The 22,303-nt window shown below is 46.9% G+C and overlaps 1 protein-coding gene across 3 annotated transcripts in view; it reads left to right on the top strand.

The window, feature by feature from the left end:
* The window catches only part of EMP2 (epithelial membrane protein 2), a 53,225-nt gene extending 46,513 nt beyond the window's left edge, over positions 1–6,712 (top strand). For all 3 annotated transcript variants that reach the window (XM_005591236.4, XM_045382992.2, XM_015442635.3), the window contains exon 5: positions 2,250–6,712. In XM_005591236.4, coding sequence (XP_005591293.2) covers positions 2,250–2,437 — 188 coding nt within the window. In that variant the 3' untranslated portion in view covers positions 2,438–6,712. The remainder of the gene's footprint in view (positions 1–2,249) is intronic.
* The last annotated feature ends 15,591 nt before the right edge of the window (positions 6,713–22,303 follow it).

The following is a 22,303-nucleotide window of genomic DNA, read 5'->3' as shown; positions in this document are numbered from 1 at the left end:
CACTTAGTCAAAACTGATTACCCTAATGTATATATTTAGGAATTTTATATATAAATTTTCATATATATGAAAATTCCCCCATATTTTTAATATGAAACTCACACGTCTTCCTATTTTCCTTCCATAGCATCCCCTTCTCCCCAATTTCTTTGGCCATTTTCTGGTCCAAAGACCTGGGCCTCCCTGTTCTGCTTCAAACTGCGGAGTGTTTAGATGCCATATCAGGCAGACGCAAGCGGCAGATACCCTTACTCATGTGAGAGATGGGATTCTGGGGGTAGCTTGCAGGAATCAAAGGAAAAGCTGAAAATCCAAGTCTTGGATAGAAGATCCAGGCACCAGCCACTGACAGGCAGCGGCTTCAGGGAGATGCCGTCAGAATCAAGGAAGCCTAACAGGGTCATTGTTTAGATTCAGGTTTCCAGGAGTGAGAGTCTGATTGGCAGAGATTGCGTGCTTGGCCCCGGGCTAGAGACTGTCTAGGCGTCTTGAAGGACAGTCCCACCAAAACTGCCTGGCCAGGAGGGGGATAGGTCCCCCAAGGAAAACCACAGCACTTAACCTCATCTTAGCTCTAATGTCTGTAAGTATTGGGACAGCAAGTATTTCTTTTTTTATTTTTTGAGATAGGATTTTGCTCTGTCACCCAAGCTGGAGTGCAGTGGTGCGACCTTGGCTCTCTGCAACCTCTGCCTCCCGGGTTCAGGCGATTCTCGTGCCTCAGCCTCCCGAGTAGCTGGGACTACAAGGTGTACACCAACACACTGAGCTAATTTTTGTATTTTTAGTAGAGATGAGGTTTTGCTCTGTTGGCCAGGCTGGTCTTGAACTCCTGGGCTCAAGTGATCGGCCCGCCTTAACCTCCCAAAGTGCTGGGATTACAGGCATGATCCACCACACCCGGCCAAGGACCACAAGTATTACAGTTAGGGTGCTTTTGGCCTTATGTAAGAGGAAATCAATTAACTGTGTCTTCAGTCGCAAAGATAGTTACTATTTTTACGTAAAAAGTACTCTGGAGGTAGAAAAGGCTCTAGAGCTGATTTGGCAGCGTCAGCGTCAGCGTCAAGCACTTCCACTCATTCATTCCATCCTTCTATTCTGTCATTTTTAGTGTTGGTGTTGACCTTTTCATGGCTCCAAAAAGGCTGTTGCAACTCCAGACATTTCATCCTGCCCCTACAATATCTAAAGCAGTCAGCAAGAGAAAGTGGAGCAACTTAAAAAAGCTTTCTCCTCCCTCATCTCTCTCTTTTCAGGCTGTTGCATTTTTCTTTTTTTTTTTTTGAGAGGAAGTTTTAGCTCTTGTTATCCAGGCTGGAGTGCAATGGCGCGATCTTGGCTCACTGCAACCTCCACCTCCTGAGTTCAAGCGATTCTCCTGCCTCAGCCTCCCTAGTAGCTGAGATTACAGGCGCCTGCCACTACGCCTGGCTAATTTTTTGTATTTTTAGTAGAGACGAGGTTTCACCATGTTGGCCAGGCTGGTCTCAAACTACTGACCTCAGGTGATCCACCTGCCTTGGCCTTGCAAAGTGCTGGGATTACAGGAGTGAGTCACAGTGCCTGGCCCAGGTAGTCATATTTTTCAGTGAAGGTTTTCTGTGGTCAGGACTGGTACACATACTGACCCATCGACTGTAACAAGTAAACAGGAACCAGATTGCCAAGAAGAAGGCCTGGCAAACTATGGCTCATAGGTCAAATCTGGCCTGCCATGTGTTTTTGTAAATAAAATTTTATTGTAACACCACCATTATCATTCATTTTTGTATCTTCTATGGGTGTTGTCATGCAACTGTGGCGGACTTGTGTGACTATGGCCCACAGAAAACCTAAACTGCTTCCTGTCTACGGGACACATCTGTTCACGCTCTGGGTTGGTGATGTGGCTGCCCAAACAAAACTGGGTTTAGTTAGCAAGAGTGGGAAGCAAAATAGCTACAGGGTAGGTGACAATATCCTTCCACAAAACATCAGTTGTAATTTTTCCAATAGACTAAAATAAATACCTGTTAATAACAAGAGCTTAAGGCTGGCCGCGGTGGCTCACGTCTGTAATCCCAGCACTTTGAGAGGCCAAGGCAGGCAGATTGCTTGAACTCAGGAGTTCAAGACCAGCCTGGGTGACATGACAAAATCCTGTCTCTTCAACAAAATAATAATAAACAAAGAGTAAAAGCTGAAGTTTGTACCCAGGGTGCGCTGTGGTCCATGATTTATTCAAAATTCACCTTTCTTCCTGACAGGTCTGTGTGTCATGATTGCGGCCTCCATTTATACAGACAGGCGTGAAGATATTCACGAGAAAAACATGCAATTCTATTACATGACCGAAGGCGGCAGCTACGGCTACTCCTACATCCTGGCGTGGGTGGCGTTCGCCTGCACCTTCGTCAGCGGCATGATGTACCTGATACTGAGGAAGCGCAAATAGAGCCCGGAGCTGGGTTGCTTTCACTGCCGTACAGAATCCACATTCAGATAACCATTTTGTATATAATCATTATTTTTTTGAGGTTTTTCTAGCAAACGTATTGTTTCCTTTAAAAGCCAAAAAGAAAAAAAAAAAAGAAAAAAGAAAAAAAATCCAAAAGAGAGAAGAGTTTTTGCATTCTTGAGATCAGAGAATAGACTATGAAGGCTGGTATTCAGAACTCCTGCCCACTCAAAAGTCTCAGCAAGACACAAGCAAAAATCCAGCAATGCTCAAATCCAAAAGCGCTCGACCGGACATTTCTTAACTGTGGGGCTGTGATGGGAGGAGACGAGAGGCTGGGAAAGCCGGGTCTCTGGGGATGCGCTTCCTATAGGTTTCAGCCGGCCCAAGCCCCGCCCGAATCTCTCTGCTAGTGGTGGGTGGAAGAGGGTGAAGTGCGGTATAGAAGAATGACAGCTTCCTGAGAGGTTTAGGCCGAGTTCCAAGTGAGAAGCAGGTGTAGCCCCTGGCATTCTGTCTGTATCCAAACCAGAGCTCAAACAACCCTCTGGCATAGGGGCAGGTCAGAAAAAGTCTCACCTCAATTTGCCAACAGTGTCACCTGCTTGCCTTAGGAATGGTGATCCTTTACCTGTGTGCCAGATTTAGACTCACCTTCAGGCAAGACCTACAGCGCACCCCCCTCACCCCAGATCTACAGAATCGGAGTCTTCAAGGGATGGGGCTGGGGAATCTGCATTTCTAACACGCTCCCTGGGCAACGCTTCAGATGCATTGGAGTTGGGACCATAGTCCCTGGGCCGGGTGAGCAGAACTGCCTCAAAAATGCTAGGATGTCATCATGTGGAGATGGGGAGGTGAATGTAACCCCCACAGCAGGCCAAAACCTTGGCCTCCATTGCCACAGCTGTCTACATCTAGGGCCCCCAAACCCCATTCCTGGGCCATGTGAACTCATAGACACCTTCAGGGAGTGGGGTGCAGCCTCCTTCCTATCCTATCCCAGAAGGCCTCTCCCTTCTTGTCCAGCCCTTTATGCTACACCTGGCTGGCCTCTCACCCCTATTTCTAGAGCCTCAGAGGACCCACCCACCATTCATTCATTCATTCATTCATTCATTCATTCATCAACATAAATCATGACTTGCATGCGTGTGCCAGGCACAGGGGATACCCTCTCAAAACAATGTCCTCTTAGGGCTCATGGCCTAGTGGAGAAGATAGATTAAAACTTAATTAGAAAAACTGGCTGTGTGCAGTGGCTCACCGTTGTAATCCCAGTACTTTGGGAGGCCAAGGCGGGTAGATCACCTGAGGTCAGGAGTTCGAGACCAGCCTGGCCAAAATGGTGAAACCCCGTCTCTACTAAAAATACAAAAATGAGCTGGGCATGGTGATGCGCACCTGTAATCCCAGCTATCAGGAGGCGGAGGCAGGAGAATCACTTGAACCAGGAGGCAGAGGTTGCAGTGAGCCAAGATTGTGCCACTGCACTCCAGCCTAGGCAACAGAGCGAGACTCCATCTCAAAAAAAGAAACTAATTACACACTGTGATGGAGGCTGCAAAGAACGCCACTAAGAATTCAAAATCATCTGGGTGCAGTGGCTCACACCTGTAATCCCAGCACTTTGGAAGGCTGAGGCAGGTGGATCACGAAGTCAGGAGTTTAAGACTAGCCTGGCCAACATAGTGAAACCCTGTCTCTACTAAAAATACAAGAAAATTAGCCAGGCATGGTGGCAGGTGCCTGTAATACCAACTACTTGGGAGGCTGAGGCAAGGAGAATCACTTGAACCTGGGAGGTGGAGGTTGCAGTGAGCCGAGATTGCACCGCTGCACTCCAACCCGGGCGACAGTCTGAGACTGTCTCAAAAAATACATATAAAATAAAATAATTCAAAATCGAGACCTGTGACATGGGAGGGAATCTGCTTTATGCGTGCCTATTTTTAAATGCTCCTGGAGGCATTTAGGCATTTGGATCAGTCTAAATATAGCTCCATTCAGTTCGTGCAGATGACATTTATTGGACAGTACCTGTCTGTAACACCCAGAAAACATGTCTGTGGAGAGGCCCATGGTCCCAACAGTAAATGTGGTGAGAGGGTCCCATAGAGCCAGAGTTTTCAAGCTTTAGGGGTTCCCATGCCACTTGGGACAGGCTGATTCAGCGGGTCTGGGTGAATGTTTTGAAGGTGATTTTAAGACTGTGGTGAGAAATAGGGCTTTTAGGGGCTCGTCCTTCAGGATCAAAGCCTGATGTGCCTTGTGGCAATGCAGGCCACCCAGGAACCATCCCAGGAGAGAAGCTGTTTGCACCTCATTGTTTTTTTCTGCTTAAGTTGGAGCAGGATGCTGGGGGCTGTCCTGGGAGGGGGTGTGGGACCTTGTGCTATTTAAATACTTGTGCACTTGACCTTCTGCTGAGTGGAGTGATGATTTGCCACCAGCTCAGTTCCAGCGGAGCTGAAGACACGTCTGGCTTGAGTAGTTTTAGGGCCACCATGGATATCTCTTCAATGCAAGATTGGCTCTTTGCATCTACTCTTTCATTCATTTGTTTTTGACAGATAGTATTAAATGTTTATCATGTTCCAGGCACTGTGTGGGGCTCTGAAAATACAGGGGTGAGCAAATTCAGATATCTCCCCTGCCCTCATGAAGTTTGGACTCTGAGATACGACCCCCTCCCTATGGAGAAGCCGCCAATGCAGTACGGGGTGGCCTGGGGCCAGAGACAGGACAAATGTCACCTCCTGCCTCCACGAGATACTATCACTGATCATATCGTGGGCAAGAATGTGGTTTACACCCCTAGGATTAACAGGATGCTACCCAGGCTCATAGAGGAAGTTGAATCTTAAGTTCCCTTGAAACTTTCTACCTTGGTGGCTTTCCTATAATTTTCTTCTTTTTTTTTTTTTCCGCTGAATTTCGCTCTTGTTGCCCAGGCTGGAGTGGTGCAATGGCACCATCTTGGCTCACTGCAACCTCTGCCTCCTGGGTTCAACTGATTCTCCTGCCTCAGCCTCCTGAGTAGCTGGGATTACAGGCATGTGCCACCACGCCCAGCTAATTTTTGTATTTTTAGTAGAGATGGGGTTTCTCCATGTTGGTCAGGCTGGTCTTGAACTCCCGACCTCAGGTGATCCACCGTCTCAGCCTTCCAAAGTGCTGGGATTACAGGCGTGAGCCACTGTGCCCAGCCATCTATAATTTTCTGGTAGTCACACTGGCAACAAAACACCTTAGAACCAGAGATCAACCCCCTCCAAGCAATACGTGAATTCCCTTCACAAGAAACGTCAGGGCTACGTGAGTATCTGTGTTGAATGCAGTCTGAAATGACCCTGTGGATTTTCCTGGCTGGTTGCCACTACTGTACAACATTCAGTGCCCACACCCACCTGTGCCATTAAGGTTTTTTGAGACATGAGAGATGCCTCTTCCCTGCTGTGTGACACGGATTTGGGAAGTTGGAAAGAAATGACAACATCAGGGAGAAAACATCCAAGCTTCTCACCTGTAGGTAGAATCTGCCGCCACTTGGTGCTTATTACCAGTTATTCAAGAACAATAACAACAACAAAATTAGTCGACATCCAAGAAGCAAATATTAGGACCAAAGATAGCATCAACTGTATTTGAAGGAACCGTAGTTTGCGCATTTTATGACATTTTTATAAAGTACTGTAATTCTTTCATTGAGGGGCGATGTGATGGAGACTAACTCATTTTGTTATTTGCATTAAAATTATTTTGGGTCTCTGTTCAAATGAGTTTGGAGAATGCTTGACTTGTTGGTCTGTGTGAATGTGTATACATATACCTGAATATAGGAACATCAAACCTCCTCACTCCCACACACTCTGCTATAGTTTGCGTGCTTTTGTGCACACCCCTCATGAACAGGCTGGTGCTCTAGGATGCTCTGTGTTCACTGATGATGAAGAAACCGAGAACTCCAAGCCTGTTTGTAAACACACTAAACACAGTGGCCTAGATAGAAGCTGTATCATAGTTTAAAATCTGCCTTACGGGATATTACTAAACTCGCTAATAGTTAAAAGGTTACTTACAATAGAGCAAGTTGGCCAATTTTGTGGTGTTGGGGAAATGTTAGGGCAAGGCCTAGAGGTTCATTTGGAATCTTGGTTTGTGATTTTAGGGTAGTTAGGAACTTCCTACTTAATGTACCTTTAAAATAGTCTATTTTCTATGTTTTGTATAATCTGAAACTGTACATGGAAAATAAAGTTTAAAACCAGATTGCCCAGAGCAAGACTCTAATGTTCCCAACGATGATGACCTCTAGGGGAGAATGCTGCCGTTTTGAGGGGCAGGGGGTCAGTCGATTTCTCATCAAGATAATAATGTATGGTTTTTACAGTGAGCAATTGATAAATGGACAATTTATCACTGGACAGTCTCCCTCTGCTTCTTTAATGGAGCCAGCTTTGCAGCCCTGCAACCTGTGTAGTTGCACACAGTTCCATGCATCCAAGGCCCCCATGCTTGGGAGAATGATCTGCTCGTGCCATTTTAAATTATTTTATATATATCTCTTGTAGAGACAAAGTCTCGCTATGTTGCCTATGCTGGTCTAGAACTCCTGGCCTCAAGCGATCCTCCTGCCTTGGCCTCCCAAAGTGCTGGGATTGCAGATGTGAGCCACTCACTGTGTCTGGCATCAAGTAGAACATTCTTACAAGAAATAAATATTTCATAGTCATGGAGAAGAATGCTCCTAAAATTTATGTATTCGTTCATCCATCCATCCATTCATTCATTCTTTTATGGCGGGGGGTGGTCTCACTATGTTGCCTATGCTGGCTTTGAACTCCTGGGCTCATGTGATCCTCCCACCTTGGCTCCCCAAAGCATTGGAATTGCCAGTGGGAGCCACTGCGCTCAGCTTTAAAGTTCTTCGTATTTGAACAAGTAGCCCAATTTTTTCACTTCTCAGGGATCCCCACAAATGACTGATCCTGTTCTTTTTTTTCAGCCTTCCTGTTCATTGTTACTAGATTGTGTTCTTTCATTTCATTTGTATTTAATAAAGACCTCTGCTTTAAAGGATGAGGTCATGATGGAATGAGACTATTTTCTACTGCATACTCTGCTGAAAACTGAAAAATTCAGACAGAGAGAGAAGGAGAGAGAGAAAGAGATCCCTCTAACTTCTATCTAAGGAATGCCAAAGGTAGCAAAAGCTATCTTTGTATCTTGAGAACACTCATTTCCTTACTGTCACACAGGGTTTGCAAACTAAAATCTTCAGAGACTACTGTCTGCCTTCTTTGTGTTTCTAGATTGGATTTTTTTTTTCCATGTGGCTGGGGGATGGTGATCATCCCAGAACACTCAATTTCGTATTTCTTCAATTCAGGAAATCAGCCTCTCATTCATTCATTCATTCACCAAATATTTGCATAGCTGTAATGGTACAAGCATTGTGCTAGGTGTTATGGTGACATCCTGTGTCTTTGTCTCCATTACGTACTAGGGACTTTTGGGAGGACATGATTGAACCTTTAGCCACCCATTAGTAGGCCATAAGGAACCCCAACTGGACCCCATTGAGATCACAGCACATCACCCATTGCCTTGATGAACTTAGTCCCTGCCTTGATCTAGATGATATTAGTCTCAGTTTCAAGTTTCCAGGGCTAGATTCTGATGGGTCCATCTTCGGTAACACACTCACTCATCATTGCCCCAGTACTTGGCTGGAGTCAGGAGTGAGATCAAATTATGTAAACATGAGGGTCTGGGTGCAGTGGCTCACGCCTGTAATCCCATCACTGGGAAGTGAAGGCAGAAGGATCACTTGAGGTCAGTAGTTTGAGATCAGCCTGGGCAGCACAGTGAGACCCCATCTCTATAAAAACTGAAAAATTAGCTAGGCATGGTGGTGTGCTCCTGTAGTCCCAACTTCTCAGGAGGCTGAGGCGGAGAATCGCTTGAACCTGGGAGGTCAAGGCTACAGTGAGCTGTGATCATGCCACTGCACTCTAGCCTGGGCAACAGAAACTGTTTCAAAAAATAAAAATTCTTACACATTCATGAAATGAACTAACCCCTTTCCAAGAGGCATCTAACCTGAAGTCTCAACCAGTTTCCACTTCCAGCTCCCACTCCAGGGCTATGGGTGATATGCTGTGATCTCAATGGGGTCCAGTTGGGGCTCCTTATGGCCTGGTAATGGGTGACTAAAGGTTCAATCATGTCCTCCCAAAAGTCCCTAGTATGTAATGGAGACAAAGGCACAGGGTGTCACCATGAATTGTCCCCTTGGAAAAGGGACAGGCAGAGAATCAATGTCCAGTGCCCACAGGTTCATTAGTGGTCACAAATAGCAGGAAGCCGCTTCCCTGGCGGGAGGGAGACTTGTGGCTGCTCAATCCGTTGCTCTTGGTTCTGCTCAGTGGAACCATCTCTCTCATCCACTGTCCCCTGTGGTCAGATTTAAGATGGGCAGTGTGGAGGAGGTCCTTTCTTCTTCCTCCGGGTGTGAGGCCTAGTGTCTCAGAGGTGATTTTCAGGGTTGCACAGTTAGAGGCCCTTCTCAGTCACGGATGGGATTCCTTTGGCCATGCAAGATCTTGTCTTTACTTTTTTTTTTTTTTCCCCAAAGTACAAAACATTTATTATCACAGAGAATTTGACAGGAATCCAGTAGTGGCTTATGTAGGTAATTCTGCCTATGGCTTTTATGTGATGGGCCTAATAATTTGAGCCACATAAATCCTGGCCCCATGCCTCTGAGCTTTACTGCAGCCTTGAGGCAATAACTGCAAAGCCCTTCTAATCTGAGCTCTCTCTCTCTGCCTGTCCCTCTGTCTGATGAAAAATGCTAAAGGACCTAGCATATCTTTTGCTGGAATCCCATATATCTTATCTTCTGCTTAGCTTTTTGCAGCCACACTATTGATCCTTAGTTTATAGCAGGGCTTAGCAGATTACTTGCTTTTATATGGTTTACAAGCTGAGAATTTATTTTGCGTTCTTAAAAAGTTGTGAAAATGGCTGGGTACAGTGACTCACACCGGTAATCCCAGCACTTTGGGAGAGTGAGACAGGAGGATCGCTTGAGCCCAGGAATTTGAGACCAACCTAGGCAACATCGCAAAACACTGTTTCTACCAAAACAAAAAAAAGGCAAACTGTGAATGGTGGCGCAGGCCTGTGGTCCCAGCTACCTGAGAGGCTGAGGCAGGAAGATTGCTTGAGCTTGGGAGGTGAAGGCTGCAGTGAGCCGTGATCTTGCCGCTGCACTCCAGCCTGGGCAACAGAGTGAGACTCTGTTTCATCAAAAAGGAAAAAAATGTTGTAGGCCGGGCGCAGTGACCCACACCTGTAATCCCAGCACTTTGGGAGGCCAAAGTGGGTGGATCACTTGAGATCAGGAGTTTGATACCAGCCTGGCCAACATGGTGATACTCCATCTCTACTAAAAATACAAAACTTAGCCAGGTGTGGTGGTGGGTGCCTGTAATCCCAGCTATCTGGGAGGCTGAGGCAGGAGAATCATTTGAACCAGGGCGGTGGAGGTTGCAGTGAGCTGAGATCACGCCACTGCATTCCAGCCTGGGCAACAGAGCAAGACTCTGTCTTTAAGGAAAAAAAAAAAGTAAAATAATGCAAAGAAGAATATGCAACAAAGACTTTATGTCGGCTGGGCATGGTGGCTCATGCCTGTAATACCTGTATTCTGGGAGGCCGAGGCGGGTGAATAACCTGAGATCAGGAGTTTAAGACCAGCCTGGCCAACATGATGAAACCTCGTCTCTACTAAAAATACAAAAAATTAGCCAGGTATGGTGGCGGGTGCCTGTAATCCCAGTTACTCAGGAGGCTGAGGCAGGAGAGTTGCTTGAACCTCGGAGGCGGAGGTTGCAGTGAGCCAAGATCACGCCACTGCACTCCAGCCTGGGTGACAAGAGCGAAACTCTGTCTCAAAACAAAAAACAAAAAACAAAAACAAAAACAAAACCTTATGTGGCCTGCAACGCCTGAAATATATACTATCGGCACTTCATAAGAGAAAGTTTATCAACTCCTGGTCTAGCACTTGACTTGTTTATTTCTGTAACTCTCTGAATCTTTGGATTCTCCATCAATGTAGATTGCAGGCTTCAGGCAGAAGGAATCTTAGCAAAGCCACATTTGCTTCCATTTTGCCATTGGACCATGTTTGACCGAAGATTTACTTTTTCTTGTTGGATCTTACTGAAGGGTCTATGAAGTTGAACTTGCCAACATCCTGTTGTATTTCTCCAGTTTCTCCTGATACTACAACATCCACAGGTTCATGGTTGGTGTAAAATAGGTGACAGTTTGAACCAGGCTACAGCTATGGCCCATGGACCACGTCCAGCCCACCACCTGATTTTGTAAATTAAGTTTTATTGGGACACAGCCACACCCACTCATTTACATAGCATTCATGGATGCTTTCCAAAGCAGAGTTGGGTAGTCTCAATAGAGACCATATAGACCACAAAGTCCGAAATATTTACTATCTGGCCCTTTCCAGAAAAATTTTGTCTAAACCAAATGTTTTGCCATAGCGTGACAAGGGTGACAGCTTCCCAGCCTGAATAACAGAGTCTCCACTGCCCTCTGACCTGCCACTGCCATTCAGCCAATTCCACATGAGTGTCTGTTGCTTGCAGCACCAACATAAGCTACCAAACTTAGTATTAGTCAAGGGTCTTAGTTGCAAGCAATAGTGACTCTGGCTGATTTAAACAGAAAGGAAATTTATTAAAGGGAAAGCTAGTAGTGCCCAGGCTTGAAAGCATGCAGCCAAATCCCCCCCAGTTGCCTCAGATCGTTCCACAGAACAATTTGGTAAGAAACCCACTGCTATCGGGGCGGGGCACAGTGGCTCACACCTGTAATCCCAGCACTTTGGGAGGCCGAGGCAGGTGGATCACGAGGTCAAGAGATCAAGACCATCCTGGCCAACATGGTGAAACCTTGTCTCTACTAAAAATACAAAACTTAGCTGGGCATGGCTATGCATGCCTGTACTCCCAGCCACTTTTGAGGCTGAGGCGGGAGAATCACTTGAACCCAGGAGGCGGAAGTTGCAGTGAGCTGAGATGGCACCACTGCACTCTAACCTGGCAACAGAGCAAGACCCCATCTCAAAAAACAAACAAAAAAAAGAAAACCACTGCCATCACCACAAGATGGTACCATTTGCAGTCAATATTTGCACCTGTGCTTTCCCGCCTTCTGTGGATTGGGAGCCTGGCATGGTGCCTCTGATTGGTGAAGCCTGGATCACATGACCATGTCCTGGCTGCAGGGAAGGTTGGGAAATGATGAGCAGCCAACTTCAGTTTACATCGTGGTGGTTAGTTCTGCAACCCACCAAGACTCAGAGGGAAGGGAATTCCCCAACATACGAGGGAAGTTCAGATGTTGGGCAAACAAAATATCAAATGTCTACTAAATCCTATCAAGTGCAGTTCCCTGTCTACCCACAGCTAATCCCAAACCATATTCATCCATATCATACCTACATATTCTTTGCTATATTATGTATAGTCTGCACTGTTACATACTTAACTTTTTTTTTTTTTTCCTTTTTGAGACAGAGTCTCACTCTGTCACCCAGGTTGGAGTGCAGTGACAAACTCATAGCTCACTGCAGCTTCAACCTCCTGGGCTCAAGCAATCTTCTCATCTAAGCCTCCCAAGTAGCAGGGACCATGAGCATGCACCACCACATCTGGCTAATTTTTTATTTTTGGGGAGATAGGGTCTTGCTATGTTTCCCAGGCAATCTGGAATTCCTGGGCTCAAGCAATCTTCCACCTTGGCTTCCCAAAGTGTTTTTTTTTTTTGTTTGTTTGTTTTTAAGACAGAGTCTCACTCTGTCACCCAGGCTGGAGTGCAGTGACATGATCTTGGCTCATTGCAACCTTCACCTCCCAGGTTCAAGCAATTCTTCTGCCTGAGCCTCCTGAGTAGGTGGAATTAAAGGCATGTGTCATTACCTCCAGCTAATTTTTTTTTTTTTTTTAATAAACAGAGTCTCGCTCTGTTGCCCAGGCTGGAGTGCAGTGGCACAATCTTGGCTCACTGCAACCTCCGCTTCCCGGGTTCAAGCGATTCTCCTGCCTCAGCCTCCTGAGTAGCTGATATTACAGGCACGCGCCACCCACCACTTCCGCCTAATTTTCGTTTTAGTAGAGACAGGGTTTCACGATGTTGGTCAGGCTTGTCTCAAACTCCTGACCTAATGATCCGCCTGCCTCAGCCTCCCAAAGTGCTGGGATTACAGGCGTGAGCCACTATGCCCGACCCACCCCCAGCTAATTTTTGTATTTTTAGTAGAGACAAGGTTTCACCATGTTGGCCAGGGTGGTCTCGAACTCCTGACCTCAAGTGATCTGCCCATCTCAGCTTCCCAAAGTGTTGGGATTACAGGCATGAGCCACCACGCCCGAACCCAAAATGTTTTACATGTCAATATGTAGTATGAATCTCTACTCCTCCCTCAAAACATGTATCTCAAAATTTTCCAGCTTCCAATGCATTTGCTTTATGGCCAGGGGAAGCCAAGCGTCCAGAAAGTGAAAGAGCAGGTACTACTACCACCCCCTAGTGGTGGTGTGTGACAACATGGTATAGCAATAAAGCATTGAAGCAAAGATACCAACTGCACATCCAACTTAGCCAAACCCAGTGCAGCTGATAAAAGCTAATGTGCACAAATCCTGATTAATTTAGAGTTAAATCTGTTACTGCTAGAACATGGCTATGTACCTATTTTCATTTGTCTCAATTTATTAATATATAGTCATGGGATTAGCCATGTGATTTTTGTACTTTTTTTTGGTTAGTAGACTATTACTACATTGAGACAGATTTAGTTTGCAACGGAATGTCAGTGTAGAATTGACTATACTTGCATGAGAAAAAGAATATATTTTCAGTACAAACCTATTATGAACTCTTTATTTATTTATTTACTTATTTATTTTTGAGACAGAGTCTTACTCTGTCGCCCAAGCTGGAGTGCAATAGTGAGATCTCAGCTCACTGCAATCTTTGCCTTCCGGGCTCAAATGATCCTCCCACCTCAGCTCCCGAGTAGGTGGGAGGATCACAGGCACATGCCACTACCCCTGGCTAATTTTTGTATTTTTTTGTAGAGATGGGATTTCGCCATGTTGCTCAGGCTGGTCTTGAACTCCTGGGCTCAAGTGATCCGCATGTCTCAGCCTCCCAAAGTGCTGGGATTACAGGCAAGAGCTACCGCACCCGGCCTTGAACTCATTTTAAATAGGTGTATTATGAAAAGTCTTTGTGAGCGTTTTCTTTCAAAAGTTTCTTTCTTTCTCAAGTTTTTCTTGTAAGAACTCCATATTGTATACCTGTAGGGTAAAGTTTTGCTGCATCACCACAATTGACATTTGGGCTGCAGAATTCTTAGTGGGGACTGTCGTGTATGCACACTGTAGGATGTGTGGCAGCATCCCTGGCCTCTACCCACTAGATGTTAACCGTGCTCCCCAACCCCTACCACTATTGTGACAACCAAAAATATCTCCAGACATTGCCAAATGCCCCATGCAAGGGGTGGGGACAAAATTGCCTACGAGGGAGAGCCACTGCTGTTGGGTCCTGTATACACCAGGAAATACGGTGATTGGCAGCCATGAGGGTGGGGCTACTGGGAGCTATTGCAAATTGCCAGGGAAGGTGATTGGTCTAGAGCAGCTCACACCCATCTGGAAGGAAAGCCAATGACAGTCTCCCCCACCATGGCCCTCGGCGTCTCTGAACAGCACAGGATGTTCCCTATCACAAAGCTGAAAGGGCACATTGGCTCGATTTTTGTCATCATCTAGAACAAACAGACCAGAGAAACCAGGAAGAAACGGCTTCTCTGTGTTTGTAGAAGGACAATAGTGTAATTTCACCAGGGTCCTGAACACATGTGAGGGAAGAGAGGTGTTACTTCACCTTGGCACAGGGTTACTTTAAAGCCCACATTTTTTAATGTTTATTTATTTATTTATTTTTTGACCTGGAAGGGAAGTTCAGTTGCTGTGGTCTGCCATTGCCTCATCCAGAAAGAAATGATGGCAGGCCAGATGTGTTGGCTCATGCTTGTAAGCCTGGCACTTTGGGCGGCTGAAGCAGGAGGATTACCTGAGCTCAGGAGTTCAAGACCAACTTGGGCAATGTAGTGTGACCCTGTCTCTACAAAAAATTTTAAAAATTAGCTAGGTGAGGTGGCACACAGTTGTGGCCCCAACTACTCAGGAGGCTGCTGAGGTGGGAGGATCACTTGAGCCCAGGAGATTGAGGCTGAAGTGAGCTGTGATTGTGCCACTGCTCTCCAGCAGTAGAGCAAGACACTGTCTCAAAAAGGAAATGAGGCCAGGCCCAGTGGCCTGCAATCTCAGCACTTCTGGAGCTGAGGCAGGCAGATCACTTGAGGTCAGGAGTTTGAGACCAGCCTAACCGACATGGTGAAACCCCGTCTCTCCTAAAAATACAAAAAAAAAAAAAAACTAGCCAGGCGTGATGGCACGTGCCTATAGTCCCAGCCAATCAGAGGCTGAGGCAGGGGAATCACTTGAACCCGGGAGGCAGAGGTTGCAGTGAGCCGAGATCATGGCATTACACTTCAGCCTGGGCGACAGAGTGAGACTCCATTTCAAAAAACAAACAAAAAAAAAGGGAAGGGAAGGGAGGGGAGGGGAAGGGAAGGGGAAGGGAGGGGTAGAGAGAGGAGGGGAAGGGGAAGAGAAGGGAAGGGAGGAGAGGGGAAGGGGAAGGGAAGGGAGGAGAGGGGAAGGGAAGGGAACGGAAGGGAGGAGAGGGGAAGGGAAGGGAGGAGAGGGGAAGGGAAGGGAGGAGAGGGAAAGGGAAAGGAAGGGAAGGGAAGGGAGGAGAGGGGAAGGGGAAGGGAAGGGAAGGGAGGAGAGGGGAAGGGAAGGGAAGGGAGGAGAAGGGAGGGGAGGGGAAGGAGAGGGGAAGGGAGGGGGAAGGGGAAGGGGAAGGGAAGGGAGGGGAAGGGAAGGGAGGGGAGGGGGAAGGGGAAGGGGAATGGAAAGGGAGGGGAAGGGAGGGGAAGGGGAAGGGGAAGAGAAGGGAGGGGAAGGGAGGGGAGGGAGAAGGGGAAGGGGAATGGAAAGGGAGGTGAAGGGGAAGGGAAGGGAGGGGAAGGAAAGGGAGGGGAAGGGAAGGGAGGGAAGGGGGAAGGGGAAGGGGAATAGAAAGGAAGGGGAAAGGAGATGAAGGGGAAGTGGAAGGGAAGGGAAGGGAGGGGAGGGAGGGAGGGGAGCCCTTTGGGAAGCTGAGGTAGGAGGGTTGCCTGAGGCCAGGAGTTCGAGACCAGCCTGGGCAACATAGAGAGACCCCCATCTCTACAAAAGTTTAAAAATTGTCTGGGTGTGGTGGTGTGCTCTTGTAGTTCCAGCTACGCAGAAGACTGAGGCAAGAGGATTCCTTGAGCCCAGGAGTTTGAGCCTGCTGTGGGCTAAGATCATGCTACTGAACTCCATCCAGCCTGGGCAACAGAGTGGGACTCTGTCTCAAGGAAGGAAGGAAGGAAGGAGGAAGGAAGGAAGGAAGGAAGGAAGGAAGGAAGGAAGGAAGGAAGGGAGGGAGGGAGGGAGGGAGGGAAAAAGGAAGGAAGGAAAGAAGAGAGGGAGGAAGGAAGGGAGGGAGGAAGGAAAGAAGGAAGGGAGGAAGGAAGGGAGGGAGAGAGGAAGAGAGGGAGGGAGGGAGGAAGAGAGGAAGGAAGGGAGGGAGAGAAGGAGGAAGGAAGGGTGGGAAGGAGGAAGGAAAGAAGAGGGGGAGGAAGGGAGGGAGGAATCAAGGGAGGGAGGGAAAAATGAAGGAAGGAAAGAAGAGAGGGAGGGAGGGAAGGAAGGAAGGAAGGAAAGGTGGGAGGAAGAGAGGGAAGGAGGGAAGGAAGGAAAAGAAAAAACAGTGACACCTGAAACATGGTTACAGAAGTGCTGAAGCCACTAAAGTGGGGAGGCTGCAAACGGTAGGATTGAATCAGAAGGGTCTTCTAGAGCAGGCGGTGGATGATCTTGTCATTGGGAGAGGAGAGGAGTTGAGGAAGAGCAGCAAGGTGTGCAGTTAGCACGTGGAGCAGCTGCTGGCTTATCCTGTAGGTTTTCCTATGGGATGAACATGAGGCAGGTTGTTGGGAGTTCCGAGCAGGATTAAGAGCCCTCAGTCTGAACTGCAGACATCCAACCTCAAGAGTTGCCTCCAGGTTGGGTGTGGTGGCTTACACCCGTAATGCCAGCACTTTGGGAGGCTGTGGCAGGAGGATCACTTGAGGTCAGAAGTTTGAGACCAGCCTGGCCAACGTGGTGAAACCCCATCTCTACTAAAAATACAAAAATGAGCACCCAACATGGTGGCGGGTGCTGGTAATCCCAACTACTCAGGAGGCTGAGGCAGGAGAATTCCCTTGAAACCAGGAGGCAGAGGTTGCAGTGAGCCGAGATTGCACCACTGCACTCCAGCATGGGTGACAGTGACTCTGTCTCAAAAAAAAAATTAAAGAATATTCACACATGAAAAAGAGTTGCCTCCACTTGATAGCAAGGTGTGGCCTGCAGGCTCCGCCTCCCTGTCCATGTGTGAGTTGACCCAGTAACCAGAGCACCTGTTAAAGGACAGGCGACTCCGCCCCCTATGCTCCAGCCTCATCAGCTGGGCCCGTTTCCTGGCAGAGGATGCGCAGAGCCAGAGGGTGATATGGGGCAAGTACCCGCTTAGCAGATTTAGCCAGCAGGTCAACTAATTTTAAGTTCCACCTGGCTTTCTGTCTCGTTGTACTTGAAAAAGTCTTTATAATTTGCTGGCTGGGAAAATAGTTGCTTAAAGCATGGTGTATGGATGTTCTGCCTTAGAATCCATGGCGGACATCTTGAGATTGCAAATTCCTGGGCTGTGCACCAGACTTGCTGAGTCAGAACCTCAAGGGCTGGGGCCCTGGGATCTGCCATTTTGACAGGCTTTCCAGGGATTTGGATTGAGGGACATTGGTGATTGCAATTGGGAATACTTTGTGGGATGCTTGATTCCGTAAACTAGACCAATGAGCTCAATTTAGGAGGTGGTTATGACCCAGAGCATTGAAGCTTCCTTCTTCCCTGTCAGTTCTCTTCTTTCCCTCTCTAAGCACAATAAATACAGTGGCCCTAAGAGGTGTCTTGAAAATATAATAACAGGCTGGGCACGGTGGCTCATGCCTGTAATCCCAGCACTTTGGGAGGCCAAGGTAGGTGGATCACTTAAGGTCAGGTGTTCGAGACCAGCCTGGCCAACACGGCAAAACCCCGTGTTTACCAAAAATACAAAAATTAGCTGGGTGTGGTGGTGGGCATCTGTAGTCCCAGCTACTTGGGAGGCTGAGGCGGGAGAATTGCTTGAACCCAGGAGGTGGTGGTTGCAGTGAGCCAAGATCACACCACTGCACTCCAGCCTGGGTGACAGAGCCTCAGTCTCAAAAAAAAGAAGGAGGAGGAGGAGGAAGAGGAAGAAGAAGAAAAAGGAGGAGGAGGAGGAGGAGAAGAAAGAAAGAAACATCTGAGACTAGGTAATTTATAAAGAAAAGAGGTTTAAGGCTGGACATGGTGGCTCACACCCATAATCCCACCACTTTGAGAGGCAGAGGCAGGCGGATCACAAGGTCAGGAGTTTGAGACCAGCCTGACCAATATGGTGAGACCATGTCTCTACTAAAACTACAAAAATTAGCCAGGTGTGGTGGCAGGCGCCTGTAGTCCCAGCTACTCGGGAGGCTGAGGTAGGATAATCAGTTGAACCCAAGAGGTGGAGGTTGCAGTGAGCCGAGATCGCGCCACTGCACTCTAGCCTGGGCGACAGAGAGAAACTCTGTCTCAAAAAAAAAAAAAAAAAAAAAAGAGGTTTAATTGGCTCATGGTTCTGCAGGCTTTATGGGAAGCATGATGCTGACATGTGCTCAGCTTCCGGGGAAGCCTCAGGAAGCTTGCAGTCATGGCAGAAGGCAAAGGGGAAGCAGGCATGTCACATGGCCAGGGCAGGAGCAAAGGTGGGGGTGCCACACATTTTTATTTATTTATTTATTTATTTATTTATTATTTATTTTTATTTATGAGACAGAGTTTCACTCTTTTTGCCCAGGCTGGAGTGCAATGGCGTGATCTCGGCTCACTGCAACCTCCACCTCCCAGGTTCAAGTGATTCTCCTGCCTCAGCCTCCTGAGTAGCTGGGATTACAGGCAGGTGCCAACACCCCCAGCTAATTTTGTATTTTTAGTAGAGACAGGGTTTCACCATGTTGGGCAGTCTGGCCTCAAACTCATGACCTCAGGTGATCTGCCCCCTCGGTCTCCCAAAGTGCTGGGATTACAGGTGTGAGCTACCACGCCCAGTCATCACACACTTTTAAATGACCAGATCTCACAAGAACTCACCACCACAAGGACAGAACCAAGTGGATGGCGCTGAACCATTCATAAGAAACCATCTCCATGATCCAATTACCTCCAACCAGGCCCTACCTCCAACACTGGGAAGTACAATTCAATGTGAGATTTGGGTGAGGACCAATGTGAGATTTGGGTGGGGACAAATATACAAACTACATCAACACCCCGAATTCCTTCTGAGCGTTCTGTCTCCCTCCCTGTGGGCAATCTCTTGTAGAGGTCAATCAAAGTGATTTGTAGCATATGACCTAAGCCAGGCCAATCAAATTCTCTCTTTCGGAGCCTCTCCTGGGCTCCCCAGTGGGATGCCACAAGGATGGAAACCCAGTTGGTCTTGATTCCTCCAGCACCTGTCTCCTATCAAGTCTCCCCTTCAGCCTCTTCTCTGATTTTCTCCTTGCTGTGTGTTGAGACTTGTCTAGCCCACACGGGGCTACCCAGTGTGCTTCCCCCAGCTCCTCTCCTGATTAAGTTCTGGTGCTCTCAGCAACTCTGAGAAGGTTTTCTCTCTTTTTCTTTCTTTCTTTCTTCTTCTTCTTCTTCTTCTTCTTCTTTTTTTTTTTTTTTTTTTGAGACAGAGTCTCGCTCTGTTATCCAGGCTGGAGTACAGTGGCACAACCTCGGCTCACTGCAACCTCTGCCTCCCGGGTTCAAATGATTCTTGTGCCTCAGCCTCCCTAGTAGCTAGGACTACAGGTGGATGTCACCATGCCTGGCTAATTTTTTTGTATTTTTAGTAGAGACAGGGTTTCACCATGTTGGCCAGGCTGGTCTGGAACTCCTGACCTCAAGTGATCCTCCTGCCTTGTCCTTTCAAAGTCCTGGGATTACAGGTGTGAGCCACCACACCTGGCAGAAAATGTTCTCTCTTATTCCATGACTACATCCTGCTGCAATGCTCTAGAAATCTTTGTCCTGTTTTATATTTTCGCAGGGAGCAGAAAAGAGTTGAGGTTTCCTATGTGGTTTATTTGGCCACATTCGACTTAGTCCGTCAGATAAGCTTTGTCATCATCGACTATATAGACTACATGGCTTCTGTGGTTTCAATGAGATTGGAACACTTTTCCACTTGTGTTGGCTTTGCAGCTTAAACTAATTTATTTTAATCGACATCATTCAATTCCAATTTTATAAAAGGATCAACGCACGACGGAAAACAGTAGGGAAAGTTGCTGATGAGAAAATCTACCAGCAAGGACGCTGGGTTCTAAGCAGAATTGAAGCTCTGGAATTAAGAAAACAGCCAAAGAAAAGCTTTGAAGTCTGAGTATAGAGAAGCTGACTGACTCGTAAGGCAATTCCAGGTAAGATTTGTGAATGACGTTAAGAATAAAAAGCAACTGAGATCAACATGGAGGCCTGCAAGGTAAGGGCCACATTTTATCTAGATACTAGCTTAGAGACTTGCTACATTGGCACTATATTTTAAATGTTATTTAGTAGCATTGTGAAATCAACTGGTTTCAGCATTGAAAAGGATAAAAATAGCTTATGAAAACCAAATGGTTTTTTTTAAAAAGGATAAGATGTATGTTTAATTTCAATTGCAGAAATGAAGGGAAGAGGCACTCCTGCCACCTGGTGGGCATTTAGCCAAATTGTTTGTTCAGGTGTTTTAGGGGTGAAATTCGTGTCGTTGAATCTAAGTTGAACACAGAAACATTCCAGCTGCAGCCGTGGTTGGGTCTCATTTCCTTCCCCTTAACCTGGGATCTGTACCTTTCTGTTTCCAACTAAGGCCTTTATAAACGAAAGCAACCTGGTTTGGCCAGATAAAAGCTCATGTCTCCTTGCCCCTGTCCTCGTGAACTGTATCACAGTGCTCTCTGGAGATCTCGTGTACTTTTCACTTGTCAACCTCCTGTGTCCCCCACTAGAAGGTCAGCTGCAAGAAGGCAGGGATTCTGTCTGGTCTTGCTATCCATCATAGTGCCTGGTACCAGTGCCCGGCATATTGGTTGATAGTTCCCTGATGAATGAAAATTTAACAAATAGGTGAAAATAGAGTTTTGGGTTGCCGGAGTGGCATGTTCCAGGCCTTTACTATGTCATAAACCTCTTCGTTCAACTGCTAATAGTTTCTCCTGTGTCTTGGGTTACAATCAACCTAGCCAAGTTTGGCCTCCATCTTGCTGCAAGAAGTAACCCCTGCCCATAGATGTACCAGATCAGATTGATACAGGACCCGCTGGCCTGAACTACCTCCAATCCTACTACTTAAGAATCCCAAATATCTCTCTGCTTGCTACTCATGGCTCCTGACTTGCAAGCAAGGGGTGTGTGAGTGTCCCCGGCTCATGGGACATTTTTTTTTTTATAAGGAGATAAGTGGTAGATAAGTAAAATTAGCCCAGTGGGAGCTGATTTCAAGCTGTGGAGTGGTGATGAGGGTAATTTGTGGGTAGTCCAGGCAATGCCCCATGATCCTAAATAATTACCATCATGTGTTGTTGCGATAGTGGTCAGATGGGTTTGAATTGATCGTTGGCTCTGATTAGGGAGTCTCCCGTGCTGACCCATGTCCTCCCTTCAGAGGCATCTGGAACATCAATCCTGCAGATTATTCAGATCATTAGGAATTCCCCGTGGAGGCTCAACACTTTCCTGAATCTGAATAGTTAAACCTCTGTGTTGCAAAAATCAAATACCATCTGGCTTTTGTGTTATCTTGGCTAAATCCAGTCAATCCCAGCTTCTTCAATGGCATTTATGATAGTCGGCTCCCCCAGATCTGGAGAATCATAACTGGGTTAGAAACAGTTTTATTTAATCTTGGGTGTAGAAAGATTGTTTTCACAGATCAGACAGCATTTATCTCCATCAGAGTAAGAAAAAAGAATGTCCAGGTGTGTCCTTGCCCCAGTGATCACAGCATCTGTTGATATGTTCCTTGATATCAGCCTTATAGATCAGACTTACTGTCATCTTTAAAGAAGTTTACTTCATCCAAGTGCGGTGGCTCACGCCTGTAAAACCAGCACTTTGGGAGGCCGAGGTGGATGGATCACTTGAGGTCAGGAGTCCGAGACCAGCCTGGCCAACATGGTAAAACCCTGTCTCTACTGAAAAAGTACAAAAATTAGCCAGGCATGGTGGCATGTGCCTGTAGTCCCAGCTACTTGGGAGCCTGAGGCACGAGAATTGCTTGAACCTGGGAGGTAGAGGCTGCAGTGAGCCAAGATCGTGCCACTGCACTGCAGCTTGGGTGACAAAGTGAGACTCCATCTCAAAAAATAAATAAATAAATAAATAACTTAATGGCATTGACAAACAGTTGTCCATCCCACAAACCACCCACTCACCCTAGTATCAAAATTATGGGAAATTATTCCTTTCAAAGAGACTTCAGAAAAATATTGTATCCTGGTATAAAATGGATTGT

This window comes from Macaca fascicularis, chromosome 20 (genome assembly GCF_037993035.2).
Source record: "Macaca fascicularis isolate 582-1 chromosome 20, T2T-MFA8v1.1".
Taxonomy (NCBI): domain Eukaryota; kingdom Metazoa; phylum Chordata; class Mammalia; order Primates; family Cercopithecidae; genus Macaca; species Macaca fascicularis.
The sequence above is the reverse complement of the archived record's forward strand: the minus strand, read 5'-3'. Positions and strand labels throughout refer to the sequence as shown.